Source organism: Bufo bufo, chromosome 1, assembly GCF_905171765.1.
Source record: "Bufo bufo chromosome 1, aBufBuf1.1, whole genome shotgun sequence".
NCBI lineage: Eukaryota > Metazoa > Chordata > Amphibia > Anura > Bufonidae > Bufo > Bufo bufo.
In genome coordinates this window covers 518,231,780-518,251,565 of record NC_053389.1, presented here as the reverse complement: position 1 = coordinate 518,251,565, position 19,786 = coordinate 518,231,780, and the positions used below count along the sequence as shown (strand labels likewise).

At 39.2% G+C, this 19,786-nt stretch overlaps 1 protein-coding gene across 1 annotated transcript in view; it reads left to right on the top strand.

The window, feature by feature from the left end:
- The first annotated feature begins 17,322 nt into the window (after nt 1–17,322).
- Nucleotides 17,323–19,786, top strand: part of WNT2 (Wnt family member 2) — a 136,201-nt gene continuing 133,737 nt past the window's right edge. Inside the window, exon 1 of the mRNA XM_040413698.1 lies at nt 17,323–17,405. Coding sequence (XP_040269632.1) covers nt 17,323–17,405 — 83 coding nt within the window. The remainder of the gene's footprint in view (nt 17,406–19,786) is intronic.

The window sequence follows — 19,786 nt, the reverse complement described above, 5'->3', positions numbered from 1 at the left end:
TTTCACCTAAGGCCTCTTGCACACAACCGTGTGTCCCCCGTGGCCGTATTGCGGCCTGCATACGGCGGGTCCGCAATACAAGGAACACTGGCCGCATGCATTCCGCATCACTGATGTGGACCTATTGACTTGAATGGGTTCGCAAATCCGGAGATGCGGTGTGGAACGGAAGCACTACGGAGTGCTTTCGTGGGGTTCCATTCCATGCTTGCATTCCGCAAAAAGATAGAACTTGTCCTATCTTTTTGCAGGGCGGACCCCATGTGGCAGCCCCACGGTCAGTGCCCGTGCATTTGCGGTCCGCAACACAATTTTGTATGCAAGACGGCTCACTTTCTTGCCTTTCTTGTGTGAACGGTCCCTAATCTTCCAGTAGAATAAGAAAATTAAAATCTGTATCAAGTTCAATCAGTTAGTTTGGATGTTCATGTTTGTTTTTACACCGTGCTAAGGAGCAAAGATATGTCTAGTGGTCTTGGAAAAGCAATTGGTTATAACTGTCTGTCTGGGAAAGGTTATAAGGCCATTTCCAAACAAACTGAAATCCATCATTTCACAGTGAAACATTTACAGGTGGGAAGCATCTAGTTGCCAATTTTCCAAAGTTTGGGTATCTCAGCAAATTTACACACACATAGGATTGCCTATAGAATTAATATCTAGAATCTGTAGTGTAAAAGTCTAGATGTAGTAAGGCCGCATTTACACTGTGAAACTTGGTGAAATTCATGCATGATATTTCTACATCTATAATTAAGAGTTAATGCTAAAGAAAGGGCTTGTATCTGTTATTCACTGCAGCTTATCACTCAGTGGAAAAAGGTGCCCTGGCTACAACATTTGGATTAGACCTTTGGTAGTGATATGCCGGAAATTCTACATCACTGCGGGATCGGAAAACTCCACATTACTTGTAATTTACACTATATTCAATTTTACTGCCTGTAAAATGTTTAAAAAATAAGCAGTTCTAATTCAAACATTTTCAGAACACCTTGGTACAGCCTATATCTTGGCATGCTCAGTGTGTAAGTGTGCCTACTCACAAAGCACGTCGGTCAGAAAATGAACTGGCGTCCCAAAAATACTGATTTGCAAGAGCACAATTTCACATGCCCAAAATTCAAAATGTAAAGCGCTTGTCTAAGTAAATACTAGCACTAGTTTCATGAAAATTATTATATGCCCCTGTAATGTAAAGTAGGAATGAGCGAATCGACTTCGGATGCTTCATCCGAAGTCGATTCTCATAAAACTTGGAACCGAACCCGAGTTCGGTATCAAGGTTTTTTACAGGTTTTAATAATTAATTCACAAAGTTATTACACGAAGTCTCGTGAAACTTTGCAAAGTAATAATTTCAGCTCATCGGATGAAACATCTGAAGTCGATACACTCATCCCTAGTGCTAATCTTCTAAAGTGTAGTCCCTGTGATGCATACATAACCTGTTCTGTTATGTAGACATACTTCCGAAACTATCCTGAAATAAAACTCTGCCGATCACAGACATTTAATCCCTCATATGCAGTGGTAAGTTTTGTCGACGGCATCTGAAGCAGCTTTCCTCGGGAGCACTGCGTTACTGGGGCCTGAACAGCTCCCCCGCATGTCGATTAGGGGAGCCATTTGTTGTATGTGAATGTTCTGGTGTCTCTGAGGAAACCAGGGCTTTTACAGCTGTAGTTCCTATGCAGCCCTGCAATAGCAATTCATTACAGTGTATTGGAGAAGCAATCTAATGATTGTTTATCATAGTCATTCAGGGTGACTTAAAAAAAAAAATGGTTTTAAAAAATAAAAAAATTGTAATAATGGACAATTTGCTGTGTTTTTTTTTTTTTGTTTCTTCACCTCACAAAAATTAAATAGAAAGTGATCAAAAAGTCTTACACACTCACCCCACACAGCTCAACAGATAAACTATAAAAAGGTTATGGAGGTCAGAACATGACCTTAAAAAGTAAAAATGAATCACGGTCATCGTACTGAACCAGAGAATGAATGTAGTTAGGCTACTTTCACACTGGCGTTTTGGCTTTCTCTTTGTGAGATCCATTAATTTTTGCCCTAATGCATTCTGAATGGCAAAGGATCCTCTCAGAATGCATCAGTTTGCCTTCATTCCGCTCTGGAGGCGGACACCAAAACGCCACTTGCAACATTTTGGTGTCCGTCAGACGAAACTGAGCCAAACACACAATGTAAGTCAATGAGGACGGATCCGTTTCACTGACCCAATATGGCACAATAGAAAACTGATCCGTCCTCCATTGACTTTCAATGGTGTTCAAGACGGATCTGTCATGGCTATGTTACAGATAATATAACCGGATCTGTTATTATCTGAACGGATTCGTCTGTGCAGATCTGCACCAAACACAAGTGTGAAAGTAGCCTTCATTTTATTGCATATGGAATGCCATAAAAACTATACCCATAAAACTATGGTGGAATTGCATTGTTTTCCAATTCCACCCAATTTAAAAAAAAATTCGAGCTTCCTACGTTGTATGCAATATTAAATGGTCCCATTAGAAAATTCAGCAAGCTCTCATACAGCTATGTGAACAGAGAAATAAAGTTATGGCTCTCGGAAGGCAGGGAGAAAATGGAAAATCTTAGTGTGCTGAGGGGGTTAAGAAGAGAAAACTGCCTATTTTTTTTTAATGTGTAGGTCATACCTTTTATAGTCCCACATAATCTTTTAGAGAAATTTAGGTTAGATTTTGCAGCATCATTTGTTCTGTAATGGTTCATCACTTACAGGATTGTGTTTAGTTACATAATACCGCACCTCAACAATAAAGTTCAATTACTTTTCGATTCTAAATTAATTCCTTTCATTTAAAGAATGTTTCTTTTTTAACTTTCCACTTTAAAAAGTTTATATATTTTTTCCTAAACATTACCAGAGGGTAGGTACACACAGGTTTTTAGTGGTATATTTGTGAACTTTTGTAATTTTAGTGATTTTTATTTATTTTTTGCTGTGATAATGCCAGCTCCAGAAGGTAGCTGAAAGTCTATGGGAAATATGAAATGCAGAACATACAACAAGCATTTTTGATGCTACTGGTCTTTGTTAATTGGGGGGGAAGGGAGCGAGAGAGAAAAAAACATGGCTCATCAGTTGTTCAGAAAAAAAACACTGCCTAAAAAAAAACACATGGCATGGAAAATAAATTGTAAGCCGTTTCTATGGTATTTTTTTGTAGCATTTATATATTTTTACAAATTTTATCTGTAAGATTCATTTAAGTTTTTGCTGTAGATATCACCTGGTGCATAGCAATAGATCAAATCCGTGTAAATCCAGAGACAATAGTTACATAGTTAGGAAAAAAGACCTGTCTATCAAGTTAAACCAAGGATGGGTGGAGATGTGAATTTTAGGAAAGGGGAGTGAGTGCCAGACTACACATTTACATAAACATTAAAGGGGTTGTCTGGTTTCTGATATTGATGACCTAACATGGCAGGGGTGCTGCGAATTGGACCGCCACCAATATTGGAAACCGGGCTACCCCTTTAATCTTATTCAGTTCTAAGAAATCATCTAAGCCTTTTTTAAAGGGAACTTGTCACATTGAACATGCTAGTTGTTATACTGAATCTTTTCCCACTAAACTATATATCAGTCTGCTAACCTCCTCCTGCTCTATAACATGCTGCCCCCAGATTGTACTGCATTTTTATGGTGACAGTTTCCCTTCAAAAAAGGCTTTGTCGCCTCTGGAGACTGAACTTTTTCTTCTCCAGACAGAGGCAGTGCCCCTTTGTCTTTTCAAGGAACAGCTTTTCACCTTATTCTTTGTATGGGCCATTTATACATTTAGTTACATGGTTTGTAAGGCTGAAAAAAGACATACGTCCTTCTGGTCCCACCTTTTATCCTGCAAAGTTGATCAAGACTAAATAAATGTAATTATTTTACTCTTTCATCATAACTAAGACCCTCCAATGCCCCTTATCAGTTCACTTTCTATGAACTGGTGCCCAGAACTGAACTGCATATTTCAAATGAGGCCACACCAAAGTGGGGGAAAAATGGTAGTGGAACAAATACTAATGTGTGATTCAATTATAGAAGATCTCATTAGTATGCAGGAGGAGTGTGGAGTGCAGCGCTGGCTGTACTCTCCACTCCCTGATCATCCTCCCGTCGCCTACAGTGTGCATATAGCCACACACTAAGGGCTCGTGCACATGAACGTATTTTCTTTCCGCTTCCGTTCCGTTTTTTTTGCGGCCCGTATGCGGAACCATTCAATTCAATAGGTCCGCAAAAACAACAGAAGGTACTTTGTGTGCATTCCGTTCCGCAAAAAAGTAGTGCATGTCCTATTATTGTCCGCAAATCACGGTCCGAGGCCCCATTCGAGTCAATGGGTCCGCAAAAAATATGCAACGCACATGGAACACATCCGTATGTCGACCGTATTTAATCAGTATTTTGCGGATCCATACTGTAGAAATGCTATGCCCAGCCCATATTGCTCATGTGTTTAATAAGTTTCCGTTTCCGATCCGCAAAAATAGAATCGCATACGGAAACCATACAGATATGTTTTGTGGAATAACGGAATGGTAGAGGACTTAAATCAGAAAAAAAAACAAACTCAGATACGGAACAAGAGATCCCTGAAAAACGGACCTCTAAACAACAACGGTCTTGTGCATGAGCCCGAAGACCTGAAGCTGTCTGACGTCAGGTCACAGTTCAGTGCAGGCTGGTAAAGATCAGGGTGCAGTGCAGGAGAACTCCGCAGATTTGCAGGGGCATTCGGAGCAGGATCTGATTGATTTTCATTTTTTACATAAATCATGGGAAAGCCCCTTTAAACTTGCAAGCTAGTGCTTTGAAATTATTTTTAAAGGGGTTGTCCGGGTTCAGAGTTGAACCAGGACATACCCACGTTTTCACCCAGGCACCCCCCTAATATGAGCATCAGAGCATTTCACGCTCCGATGCTCTATTTTGCCCTGTATCGCGTAGGGCAAAGACATTTTTAGGGGATCTGGTGATGTACCCGGCTCTACAGAAACAAAGGAGAGCATCGGAGTATGAAATGCCTGAGTGAAAATGTGGGTATGTTCAGGTTCAGCTCTGAACCCGGACAACCCCTTTAACCCCTTAAGGACCGGGCTCATTTTCACCTTTTTGCAAATCTGACCAGTGTCACTTTATGTGGTGATAACTTTAAAACGCTTTGACTTATCCAGGCCATTCTGAGATTGTTCTTTCGTCACATATTGTACTTCATGACACTGGTAAAATGGAGTAAAAAAAAAATCTTTTTTATTTATAAAAAAATACCAAATTTGCCAAAGAAAAATAAAAATTTGCAAATTTCCAAGTTTCAATTTCTCTACTTTTATAATACATATTAATACCTACAAAAATAGTTATTACTTTACATTTCCCATATGTCTTCTTCATGTTAGGATCATTTTGGGAATGACATTTTATTTTTGGGGGACGTTACAAGGCTTAGAAGTTTAGAAGTAAATCTTGAAATTTCTCCGAAATTTTCAAAAACCAACTTTTTAAGGACCAGTTCAGGTCTGAAGTCACTTTGTGAAGCTTACATGATAGAAACCACCCCATTCTAGAAACTACACCCCTCAAGGTATTCAAAACTGATTTTACCAACGTTGTTAACCCTTTAGGTGTTCCACAAAAATTAATGGAAAATAGAGATACAATTTAAAAATTTCACTTTTTTGGCAGATTTTCCATTTTAATATTTTCTTTCCAGTTACAAAGCAAGGGTTAACAGCCAAACAAAACTCATTATTTATGGCCCTGATTCTGTAGTTTACAGAAACACCCCATATGTGGTTGTAAACTGCTGTACGGGCACACGACAGGGCGCTGAAGGAAAGGAATGCCATACGGTTTTTGGAAGGCAGATTTTGCTAGACAGTTTTCTTTACACCATGTCCCATTTGAAGCCCCCCTAATGCACCCTTAGAGTAGAAACTTCAAAAAAGTGACCCCATCCAAGAAACTACACCCCTCAAGGTATTCAAAACTGATTTTACAAACGCCGTTAACCCTTTAGGTGTTCCACAAGAATTTATGGAAAATAGAGATACAATTTCAAAATTTCACTTTTTTGGCAGATTTTCCATTTTAATATTTTTTTCCAGTTACAAAGCAAGGGTTAACAGCCAAACAAAACTCATTATTTATGGCCCTGATTCTGTAGTTTACAGAAACACCCCATATGTGGTCGTAAACTGCTGTACGGGCACACGGCAGGGCGCAGAAGGAAAGGAATGCCATACAGTTTTTGGAAGGCAGATTTTGCTAGACTGTTTTTTTTGGACACCATGTCCCATTTGAAGCCCCCCTGATGCACCCCGAGAGTAGAAACTCCAAAAAAGTGACCCCATTTTAGAAACTACGGGATAGGGTGGAAGTTTTGTTGGTACTAGTTTAGGGTACGTACGATTTTTGGTTGCTCTATATTACACTTTTTGTGAGGCAAGGTAACAAGAAATAGCTTTTTTGGCACCATTTATTTATTTTTTGTTATTTACAACATTTTTCTGACAGGTTAGATCATGTGGTATTTTTATAGAGCAGGTTGTCACGGACGCGGCGATACCTAATATGTATACATTTTTTTATTTATGTAAGTTTTACACAATGATTTCATTTTTGAAACAAAAAAATCATGTTTTAATGTCTCCATAGTCTCCATAGTCTTCATAGTTTTTTCAGTTTTTGGGCGATTATCTTAGGTAGGGTCTCATTTTTTGTGGGATGAGATGACGGTTTGATTTGCACTATTTTGGGGTGCATATGACTTTTTGATCGCTTGCTATTACACTTTTTGTGCCGTAAGATGACAAAAAATTGCTTTTTTTACACCGTTTTTATTTTCATTTTTTTACGGTGTTCATCTGAGGGGTTAGGTCATGTGATATTTTTATAGAGCCGGTCGATACGGATACGGCGATACCTAATATGTATACTTTTTTTTTTTTATTTATGTATGTTTTACACAATGATTTCATTTTTGAAACAAAAAAAAATCATGTTTTAGTGTCTCCATAGTCTGAGAGCCATAGTTTTTTCAGTTTTTGGGCAATTATCTTGGGAAGTAAGGTGGGCAAAATGTCAATTTCCTCATAGTTTTTATTTTTTTATTTTTATGGCGTTCACCGTGCGGGGAAAGTAACATGACCGTTTTATAGATCAGGTCGTTACGGACGCGGCGATACCTAATATGTGTAGTGTATTTTTATTTTTTTATTTTTATTCAGTGATAAATGTGGGGGTTTTTATATTTACTTTTTTCACATTTTTTTTACATTTTGTGACCCAGACCCACTTGGTTCTTGAAGATCCAGTGGGTCTGATGTCTGTATAATACAGTACAGTACACTATATACGTACGGACCGCGGTATGGAAAGGGTTAAACGGCTGACATCACAGCACAGATGTCAGCCGTTTATACCAGAGTGTCAGCAATGTGCTGACACTCTAGTATACCCACTGGACGCCAATGAATATTCAAGAGGAGGCGGGCGGGGGGGCGTTGTGACAGGATGCCCGCTGAATGATTTCAGCGGGCATCCTGTTCCGATTAACCCCCGCCGCGCCGCAATCGCGTTTTAAACCCATGACGTACCGGTACGTCATGTGTCCTTAACCCCTTAAGGACACATGACGTACCGGTACGGCATGTTTCCCGAGTCGTTAAGGACACATGACGTATCGGTACGTCATGTGTCCTTAAGGGGTTAAGGACTCCCCACCTACCATATATTGTGTCAATGTGTCCAACATGGACCACCTACCATATATTGTGTCAATGTTTCCAACATGGACCACGACAGTTGGGTCATCACCAGCCCCTCCCAGTAATTTATAAACCCGTTCCACCACATGCCGAACCTTGGCAAGGAGACAACAAACCGTTCTGTTGAGTCAGTCTCAACGACAAATTATTCTCTCCGTCTTCCTGATTTATAGAATCTCCTACTACTAACTGTCTAGGCATACCTGGACCACAGTCTCCCTGCTTTATGAGACCTTTGGTGAGCACTGCTGCCTCCTCACTGCTTACCAAACACAGCATAGTATAGTGGTTGTGCTTGGTATTGCAGCTTAGCCCTATTCACTTGGATACGACTGAGCTGTACCAAGCCATGTGACTGATGAATGTGATATCACGTGGCCTTGGAAGAGATCTAAGCATTCATGGAGCTCTGCAGCCTCTTTGTACAACTGATTTGGTGGCAGTGTCAGGAGTTGGACTGAGGATAGGCCGACAATATCATAATCCCAGAGAACTCCTCTAATGCATTAAAATATAAAACTGTTGCCTAGACCAGATACAGTGATAACCACCTTTTACCGTGAGCAGAACTTTGTTATGCAATCATTGTTCTTTTGTAACTGTACATAAGACTCGAACATTCTAAATATGGAACTATGATAAATGTCTAAGTTTAAAACAATATTAACCCACTCTCAACATGCGCTGTACATGTACAACGCTGCGGGAAGTGAAGACTTGCTGATCGGGCAGGCACAGGAACAGTGGTCTGGCTGTTACTGACAGCCAAGACCCTGCTTTATCCTTAGCAACTCTGAAAACTCTGATGCCCAGTGGATTAACCACTTCTAAGAGGTTTACAGAGGAATGGCGCTCCCTCTCTCCACCCATCAGCTTCCCGCTATGCGATTGCGGGGTGACAATAGGTGCTATGGCACCCAGAAGACTTACAGAGGCCTTTGGGCCTGCCATGTGTGGAAGCCTATGAGGTCCAGCCACCAGGCTGTCTCCTAGGCAACTGTCAGTGTGAAACTGACAGTTTCAATGCAGTACAATACAGCATGCATTGTTCTGCTTTTTAACAGCGATCAGACCCTCAAAAGTTGGAAATCCCATAGTGAGATTAAAATAAAAAGTTAAATAAAAGTTTACAATGTGTTTTTATAAAATAAAAGTGTAAAAAAAAAAAAGTGCCCCTTTCCCCTAATTAAACCATTTACAATTGTAAAAAAATAAAGAAAATAGACATATCGCAGGTATTTCAGCATCATTAACGACCGGCTCTATAAAATTGTCACATGATCTACCCCATCAGGTGAAATTCGTAAGAAAAATGTAAAAAAAACTATGCCAGAATAGCCGTTTTTTGATCACCTTGCCCCCCCCAAAATCATATCAAGCGGTAAAAAAGTTGTGTGTACCCTAAAATGGTACCACTGAAAGAGTCACCTCATCTTCAAAAAATGAACCCTCACACATGACCATCACCGGAAACGTTTTTCAGAATATGGTGACAAAAACATTTTTTTATTCCAAAAATGCTTTTGAGTAAGGCCTCATTCACACGGCTGTGCCGTTTTTTGCAGGCCACAAACCGCGGATCCGCTAAAAACTGAAGCCACCCGTGTTGCCTTCCGCAATTTGCGGAACGGAACGGGCGCCGGCAATATAAATGCATATTCTTGTCCGCAAAGCGCGGACAAGAATAGGACATGTTATATTTTTTTAGCAGGGCCGCGGAACGGAGCCACGGATGCGGACAGCACACGGAGTGCTGACCGCATCTTTTGCGGCCCCATTGAAGTGAATGGGTCCGCATCCGAGCCGCCAACAATGATCGTGTGCATGAGGCCTGAAGTTGAAAAAAAGGTGAATGCCGTAAAAACAAATGAATTAAAACTATGCGAGAACAGCCATTTTTTGGTCCCCTTGCCTTACAAAAAAAAAAATCTATGAAAAAATCTTATGTACTCCAAAATTGTATCTAAAAATGTCAACTCATCCTTCAAAAAAATAAGCCCACATATAAGACCATTGCCAGAAAAATTTAAAAAATATGGTTCTCAGAAAATGGCAATATGGCAAAAATGCTTTGTGTAAAAGTAGCAAAACCTAAAATATATATATATATATATATATATATATATATAATTGGTATTTAAAATTGATATCTCTGTAATCATACTGACCAGCAGAATAAAATGTATGTCATTTTTCCCCCACGGAGTACCCCAGCAATAACAAAACACAAAAAGCAATGGCAGAATTGCTGCCTTTTTCCCCCCAAAAAAGCTAAATAAAAAGCGATCAAAAAGTTTATGTAGCCCAAAATAGTACCAGTGATAATGGCACCTCATTCTGCAAAGAAATAAGCCCTCGCACAGCTACATAAATAGAAAATGTAAAAAGTATCGTTGTCAGAGAATAGCTGTACTGGTACACAGGGGCTGTTTCAAAGCTACTGTACATGGCACCTGTAAACCAATCCATCAAAATAAGTGCCGCAAAAGCTAATTGGTGGTCTTTCCCTTCTAAACCCTGCAGCATACCCAAACTGCAGTTTACGTAGTTATTTATGGCATTACCAGTAGAACCTACCTAACAATTTAGGGATGTAGTGTTTCTCAGTTGGCACAAGCTGGGCACAGCATATTGGGTACTGAAATGGCATATCTGTGGAAAACTCATCTGCTCATTAATTTCTGCAAAATACCTGTGGTGTCAAAATGCTCACTCACTGTATTTTGCAAAATTAGGTAATTTATTGGGGGTTGAGGGGTGGAGTTTCCTTCTCGGGGATTGCATCCCAGAGCCTCTACAATTGTCAGCACAAGCCTTGTAATTCACCACATTGGGCCTCAAATGCGCATAGTACCCTTTTAATCCTGAGCCCTATTGTATGTCCAGCCAAAAAATTAGGATGTTTCTAAAAACAGGAAGCATAGCATAATAACAAGATGGCTGACTTTTCATACTGGCACACACTGCACACAAAATATTGGGCACTGAAATAGCATATCTGTAAAAATTACAATTTTGACTTTGCACCAACTACTGTGCATTCATTTTTGAAAAACACTTTTGGGGTGAAAATGCTACACTACACTAAATTTTGTAATGGTTGTGGTTTCCAAATTACGGTCACTTTTTGGGGTTTTCTTTTTTATTTCACTTCAGAGCCTCAGCAGTTGTCAGCCAGTGCTGTATAAATCACCAAACTAGGCCTCAAATGCCCATGGTCCTCTTTCTCTTCTGAACCATACAGTGTGCCTAAACAGCAGTTTACATAGGGGTTATTGTCATACTTGGGGAAAAATGATGTAACAAAATTCAGGGTGCTTTTTTCATATTACCACTTGTGAAAATGAAACTTTTGTGGCTGCAGCTACATATAATTGAAATATAACGCAATTTTTAATTTCATGTTCCAATCTGAAAAAATTATATGAAACACCTGTGTGGTCAAGCCAATCACTTTACGTCTAGGTTAATTGCTTAAAGTGGTTATCCACCCCTATAATGACCCCACTAATGCCCGGGCTCCTTGGCAACTACGTCGCTCCTGATGCCCGCACAGCCACTGCTGCATCTCTGCTAGGGAGGATTGTCCCCACCGCAGCCTGCTATTGGCTGCCTCCCAGCCCCCAAATCCTACTACACCCCCCCTTCCCCTTCGGTTCCGTATGTTTTGGTCCACGCTACGGGAAGATGCAGCTTTCGCCTTGCAGGCGTCAGGAGCGATGCAGGTACCGGGGGGCGGGGTAAGTGTAACCTGTATGAGGGGAGCGGGCATTAGTGGGGTCATTATAGGGGTTCGATAACCGCTTTAAAGGGTTTAGTTTCTAAAATGCGGTAACCTTTGAGGTTTTACACCGTACTGGTACCTCAGGTGTTCTGCAAATATGACATGGCCCTCACAACCATTCCAAAGAAATCTGCCCTCCAAAAGGCAAATGTTTACAACATATAGGGTGTTGCCATATTTATGAAAAATGCTTAACAAATTGTGGGGTGCTTTTTCTCTTGTTACCTCTTGTGAAAATGCATTTGGGGAAAAAGCAACATTTGGTTGAAGAAACAAAATTTTTCATTTTCACAGCCAACTGTCTCTAAATTCTGTGAAACGTCTGTTCCTTGATGGGTGTAGTTTCCAAAATATTGTAGTACAGATGTAGTAGAGTTAACACATGTTTTATGAGACGTGTTATCTAAACTAAATGCGTTAAGCACCTTTAATTGCTTTTCAATGGCTTTTGTTTCAAGATAACGCGATGAGTTAAGAGTTTGTGTGTTAACCCTGCTACATCTGTATTTACTGTAGGCGTACTTCAGGGTCTCTTCAAGAAAGGGTTGTTGAGACATTTCTGCAGTGTCCTGAAAGCCGACTATAAAATGTTAATCCTGTTTAGTGTAATTAATGCATTTTCTATACTCATGTTACAAACTCACCTGTCCAGGCTCCAGCGGCGCGATCTCCAGCTTTGGGGCGCTGGCGCAGGGAGAGACGTGCTAAGCCACGCCCCACTAGTGACACTACAGCATCCTTAGCAGCAGGATGCAATGCTGTGTTTCTCCCCATGGCGGGCGTGTGCTGGAGATGATTAGCAGTCGGCTGATTGCTCGGCTGCTTTATTCCTGTGTGCTAGTGTTCTGACTAATGGAGTGTTGAGCCATGACCTACCGGGTTCTGATCCTAGAACTCTGTGCTCTATTTAAACCCTTTCATGGGCATACACCAGTGCCAGTGATATTCTCTGATTAGCTGTGTTCCTGGTTCCTGCGCTTATTGGCTTGCTCGCTCCTCTGACCTCAGCGTGTCTTCTGACCACTCTCTGTCTCTCGTTTGGTACTGCATAGTCTTTGTTTCTTACCCATTTATGTACGACCCTGTTTTTGTGTTGTTTTGTCTCTTGGTGTTTGTGGTCTTGCTACCTAGGACTTGTACTGCAATTAAGTAGGGAAAACGGGCTTGTCAGGGCTCACTGTCCATGTCTGTCCCTATCTACAGGCGTTTCAACTCAGACTGTATGGAAAAAGATAGATACCTAGTTATGTAGTTAGGGGGAGCTAAGAGGAAGTGGCTAGTCAGTCTGGAGTTTGCTCTCAGAAGTTCACTCTACTAGAACTAGTTCCCTGCCCTGTGCATCACAAAGCAGCAAATCTGCCAGCCCTTGAGGGAACAGAGTTGCTGAAGGCAGCAGAGTGTTTTGCCAGAGAAGGTGACTGCCTACACTGAGGTTACAGACATCTCTTCATGTGGTGGGAGCAAGCTACAGGTCTCGAAAACATAGCCAAAGAGCAGAAAGGTGCCCCTGTTCAGAGAATGTTTCCACTGTGGATACTTTAGAGCTGTTACATAGCCAAAGTGAGACAGGTCAGTTGCATCCAATGGTCTGGTTGTGTAAAGGATTGTAAAGATTACAAGAAAGGCACTCATCTCTTCATCTTTCATACAAATAGGATATATATATATATATATATATATATATATATATATGTAGGCAATATAATAATAGCCTATACCATCTGTGGAAACTGCATTTGATGTACAGTGCCTGTGTGACTTATCCACTGACTGCTACATTAGAGTACAGTGAAGTTGTTGCAACTAACCTGGTGTCCTCATTGCATCCTGCATCACTACTACTACGCTGCAAAGTGTTGGTATCACAACAACTGGGATTCTGCTTTGGACCTCAAAACTAACAACACCAAGAGCACTACAACCGTCATCAGGCAGGAGGACCCAAAGCGAAGAAGAGGTGCGCCCTTCCCATCACTGCACACCAGCCCAGCCAGCTTCAGAACCGTGAGTACAACTACTACACCCATCTGGCCACAACAATCGAAACATTGTTCCTTTGATTCCTTATCAGAATGTCCACCCAATGTGTCCAGCGTTGGTAAGGAGAAGCTGCTTACAGTGCGCTGATCCTGGCCTGGACAATAGGCCTAGGAGTACTGAAAAATAGAAGGTGGAATCTAATTGGTTGCTGTGGGCAGTCAGATTCCTTCTTTTATTTTTCAGAGCTCTTCTGGAAAATGAAAGGTGAAATCTGATTGGTTGCTATGGGTAACTAAGCCATTTTTGTCCATACCAGTTTTGAGAAATCTACCCCTATAAATTCTGTGATGTAACAGTCTAAGTCCGTTTTTATTTGTGGGACAACCCCTTTAATAGTTGGAAAATGTAGCATATATTTTGATATCATGTTGAGGAATAGTATAATTTTAAAAGGCATTCATGTTTATGTACCATTGCTTATGAAAAGCAGTGGAGTTGTGGATGACTGTGATAGGTTAGATCAAAGATATAATAATGTAAAGTTAACGGAAAAGCGCTAAACTAAGTTGGTGACACTGTGAGGGAAGTGCATAGCGTAGAAATGATGCAGAATTGCTATATACAGCTCAAGAAAGACTGACCAGCTAATGATGTGATGTTTCCTGTTGCCTTAGTGAGTTCACCATTAAATGGCATAGCCATCTCTGAACAACATTTTTATATACAGATATAATCTACAGTATATAAAAAGGCTGTTTTTCCTATGTTGATCTGAGGCTCTGTTTCGAGTTATGATACTTTTCTTGATATGCAAATTAGGCTTTTGGTGCAATGAGGGCATCATCATTGCTCTTGTTGCACCCAAGTTCCATTCCTTTTTGTGGCCTGTCCCTCTCTGGCTGCTTTGCCACTGCCTCGCTCTGTCAATCAAAGCAGGGAGGGAAGTGCTAGCCACAGAAATGAGTGGAGCATGGGTGACTCCCTCATTGCAAGGTTTAATTTGTATGTTAAGAAAAAGTATCAAAACTTGGCAACACAGCCTCGTTTCCACATAAAAAGGAAAAAAAATTAACCCCAGTAAAAAAAAACTATAATGTCCCTACTCTTGCCCTTCCTGAGAGCAAAACTGAAAAGGGCAATCCCACTGTTATCTTAGCTTTCCCTCTATTGCCGTGAGACCACTGGGGTCCAAGAAGGCAGGAGGTCGTCAGCTAAGAAATTGATCACAATTGTTCCACCAGTCGTGTCTCGACAGTGATATATACGTACTGTATTTTAGTCAGTCACTGGTGCATAGGTACGTAATATTCATAGGGCATCATAGGGAGAAATATATACATAGTCCAGCATAAAATCCTCATGTCTATAGACAGCTGTAGGGGGTTAATTTTTTCCTTTTTTAAGAATACCAATAAAGGTTACGTTTTATCGGGAAATTTTTGTTTCTACTGTGACGCCACTAATTCTTTACCTCTGACATCCTGACTTTACTCACAGTTGATTGGTCAGATCTGTAGATTTGTATCCACATAAGAAAAACAGTATTAATCAAATGAACTATAGCTGTGTCTATGCAACCGTTTGGATCAGGTGGTCGTTAGTGATATATTCCCTTTAAGTACTGTTGGGCTATGATCACATTACTGCTCTTTACATTATTTCTGCTGTTCTGCTCGTTCATGGAAGCAGGACAATGAAAATAACAGAAGCACTGTTTGTCAATTGCGGCACTATTTTGTCCTGCATTTTTAATGGCATCTGCGACTGAGACCACTGTATTTCTGTGTTTTATTAAATTTTTAAGCACATGCTGTAAATAAGTTGTTTAATTTATCTTTTTCATGCAAGTTTTTTATATTTTGGGGTTATCTAACATGTAACGTAAAGAACAGTATTTTACTGTACAAGGTGCTGCAATATCCTCAGTAACATACATTTTTTCATCATTAATATTATTATTATTATTATTATTAAAACTCTATATTAATGTACCAATGCAAATATACATGTCAAATATTGGGGTAAGAATAAAGAATGGCAAGTTGAGAAAACATGCCGATGGAAAATTTATAGTGCTGTTACACGCTATTGGAACAAATGAGGTTCTAAAATAAGCCCTTGTATAATAAACCTACGGAATTATTCTATGTACTTTAGAATTTTGGTAAATTACCTGCTAAATCTAATTTATGAATTTCAGTTGTGGAATCTGATGCACACAAAAAGGCATTTTTAGAAAGTCTAATGCTGTTTCAATGTCAGCGTAGCATCAGCCTCAAAGCTTTGGTGAAACCTACCTTACAGAAGAAATACTAAGATGAGTACTTACTGTAGTTACTTTAAGTTTTTATGAGCTTAAAATATGAGAGGGGTTCATTCTCGACTCCTAAAACTAAATTCTAGTGTGTTAGATACAAGTATCTTGAAGCAGCAATGAGAATACAAGTTTCTACCACATTTAACCTTCACTGTATCTTTCACTGCCTTTACTGGTGTCTACTCCATGTACAATATATCTACCATAGAAGATGTAGTAGAATCTATAATGAATCTTAAGCTTTACTTGTCAGAGAACCATATACATCTTGAAAGTCACCAAATATGTGTTTACATTATAGGGATGTTGAACCCAATGCTTCATGTCTCACCTTACCTTCTATTTCTGTAACACCTATTATCTTATGTTCTTGACCTTAAAGGTGCCTTCCTTTTTACCCAAGTTCATCTTGGAAGTCATTTATTTTTCTTTGTTGGCTGTGCTTTTTGGTTGAATTTTGTAAGACATTGCCAGTAAACCCTTTGAAGTTATTTGATTTTGAAATAACATTTGCCACAACATATTGGGAGATATCTTTTTTGGGGTCAATCTACTAACAGATCTAGATGGTGAGTCTTATGTATAATTTGCTGCATCCCATGTCTTAGTCTTATGTTAATGAGAGTACTTTGCATTAATTTCTGACCATGATGAATATCGAGGAGTATGGCGGATATGCGTAGCACAAGAAAATGATCTCAAAGTCCTAGCAATGTTACCAACGATCTTGAATTTAATTAGTCTGTACTTGGCTCTGCAGTCACATTTGCAGCATAAGAGGAGAGCACTATAATTGCTATTCGGTATCACAAGTTGTTTCTCTATTTTTCTGTGACTTTGACATTTGCAGGAATGTGAACAGTGAAACACAGCTTAGAATACATTTTCAGCTTTCAAAGGAGGAGGACACATGGATCATATTAATATAGTATTTTTATACACTTTTGTTTGACTGGATACTGTTTAGGTTTCAGGTTGCTGAGAGGTAACTTCAGAGTTTCATTGTCAATCAGAGGTGTTCTTTGTAGCCCTCCCTTCTCTTACCCCTCTAGTCTTTTGACATCATTCCATCCATCAGTGTTATGCACCCACCCATTCTGCAGGCAACGTCCATCAGCTCCAGAACGGTACTTCCACTGCTCAGGAGAGATGAAATAAGCTTACCTCTCGTTCTCTTCTCCACTAACCATTTAATTCAGAGACGGAGCTGAAGTCATTTGAGAATGTTCCAAGTCATTTTTTTATTTTATTTCATATCACAGTAGCTGACCAGAGCCTGACAAAGAACTGTAGGCTTTCGGTACAATAGAAGGCTTATTTCACATATTTAATGGTGAAGTAGTAACCTTTTTAACCTTTTATTCTTCTCATCTCTCATGGGATTTTCTATGCTGATATTGATATGCAGTGAGGGATTTTTAATATGAGCACCTTGTTCGTGGACATCTGGTTTGTTGCTCCTGTCATCCTGCTGTTTGTGACACCTGAAGCAACTACTTCATGGTGGTAAGTCCTGAGTTCTCTTGTTACCTGAATCTTTCCAAAATATAGTGTTATAAGCCATAGAATATAAATTTTTATTATAACATATAACATTTGAAAAATAAATGATGTTGTATTATTTTGGAAAGTGTGAACCATTCATTAGTCCAGGTTGTCTGGGAACATATTGGTTAACTTAGTTTCATGGCAGCTGTATGTCTTATTTCTACCTTTATGGTAATAAAATATTCTGTAGTAAACCTTTTCATCTTTCGGTTAGGTGGTGGTAGTGGGGGGGATTCTTGTAATATACTTGCAAGCTCTATAGCATATAATGATTTTAACCGTAATTTTTTTCTATTTTTGTACACCTAGAGAACATACACATTACTTGTCCCTTTAAGCATGTACTTTGGCGTGTATACAACCCAAGCAGTATCATTTATCTGGCTCAGTAAAGTAGAATCTAGAATATGCAGCAGAGCTCAGCATTTTAATGATGGTTTTGTGTAAGACAGATAGTGCTATAGTCATCTCTTACAGCTGACCGAATGTAGTGCCATCTAATGTCTGTACTTATGTTTTCCAATGCTAATGAAATAAACACTTCACAACTGGTTTTACAATCATGCTGTGGCTGATCAGCAGATATTATCCTAGGTACAGTATACCTAGATTGCTCCATATACTGAAAGGGTCAAACTGGTTTTAACAGTCACACATTACCAGAAAATTATGAATCATTTCCTAATTTGTTACCCTGCATGAACTGTTACCATTTTCCACTGCATAAACCTAATAGGCACACTCCCTCCCATTGAATGATTTTTTATATATATATATATATATATATATATATATACATACACACACACACACCATACAGGTCATTACATTTCCTTTCCCTTTCTACTAATTACCTACAAATAGGGTATATGGAATATTTTACTAAACATGGTTAATAAAAACTCTGGGTGCTTGAACTATGTTTAGTCTGGATGCATATAAAATAATGAGACAGATAACAAAACATAAAAGATATGTAGGACCCCACCACTTTTAGATGAACTTGTAAGGGAATGTATTTGACTTTTAAGGTGCCTTTTCAAACTTTCTTAGCTAATAGGGAACATCTGGGCACAGATGATGTAATCTCCTATTTAAGATTTGTCTATAATAATATGCTTCTACAGTGGATACTGCATACTGAGTTTTTTATGTATTTAATTTTTTCGCTTACTTTTTCAGTTTTATTTCTTTCCCATCTACCTTGAGTTTCTTTGCTGTCATTGGGAGTAACATCATATAATATCCCAGCCAATGAATTGCTAGTGACCTTACATGACTCTGTGTTTTTCAAGCCATGTTATTTGTACATAAAACTTAATTTTGTATGTTTGTTATTTTTGTTTGTGTATATATCGGTACATATTTTTAACTAAGGCACCATGTTTGTTTGTTTTTTCAAGAAAAATGCAAGTGCAATTAATAATTAAGAACAAATAATAAGAATGTTGGCCTTCTTCAGCCCTGGTGTTCATTTCTGAAGATGTCAAAGCTGACAGAAGCTTGGACAGTGCACATAAGCTCAGCTTGTGGGAACATAGCCTATACATAATACTGGCTGCCATAAACAGTGCGTATTATGCGAAATGTTCCTGCAAGGCAACTACAGGACCTTACAAATTCAACACTGGCTGACTCCAGGTTAATGATTATACTTGAAGGGGATGCCCATGTTTTTTTGTTTTTTTTAAAGCTGAAAAATAGGACTACCCTTGTCCATAGGCTTTATCTGGCAATTACCACTCTGCTACATTAACTTGATGAATTCATTATTTTAATCTAATTATGGTTAAGTTTATAGCATTTCATCATGGGTCAGAACAGGTATTGCTCATGCTTTAAAATGTGCCTTGCCCATTATTAGAAAATGCTAGGATTACTGCTGTTTAGGAAAAGTGCATGTCGAGAAAAGCAAAGTTGTGATATTTTCCATGATACAATCTTTGTGTTAGCGCCATTCCTGACAAGTGTTGTGGACATGCATCTTATTGGAGGAAAAGCTTCACATTAATGTCTAGCTATATTCTTGTAGAGGCACTATCTTTACAATCCTACTTTAAAAGGAAACCGTTGTGGTTACTTGCAGTTGTCATATATAAAGTATTGGGACAATCATAAATGATATGATGTGCCTTCAGAGAACTGTACATACTGTAGTTTACTGGAAAATATAAAGTTACAGTAGTTTAGAAGTAACTAAATTCATTAAATGCTGATTTATAAAATGCTACACACAACCAGCTCACTGATCTGTCCTGTACTATATAATTAACTTTATGTAGGAATATATTTTGTGGCTGTTGGTGGAAAATCAGACCGTTCAGTAGTCACTTGAATAT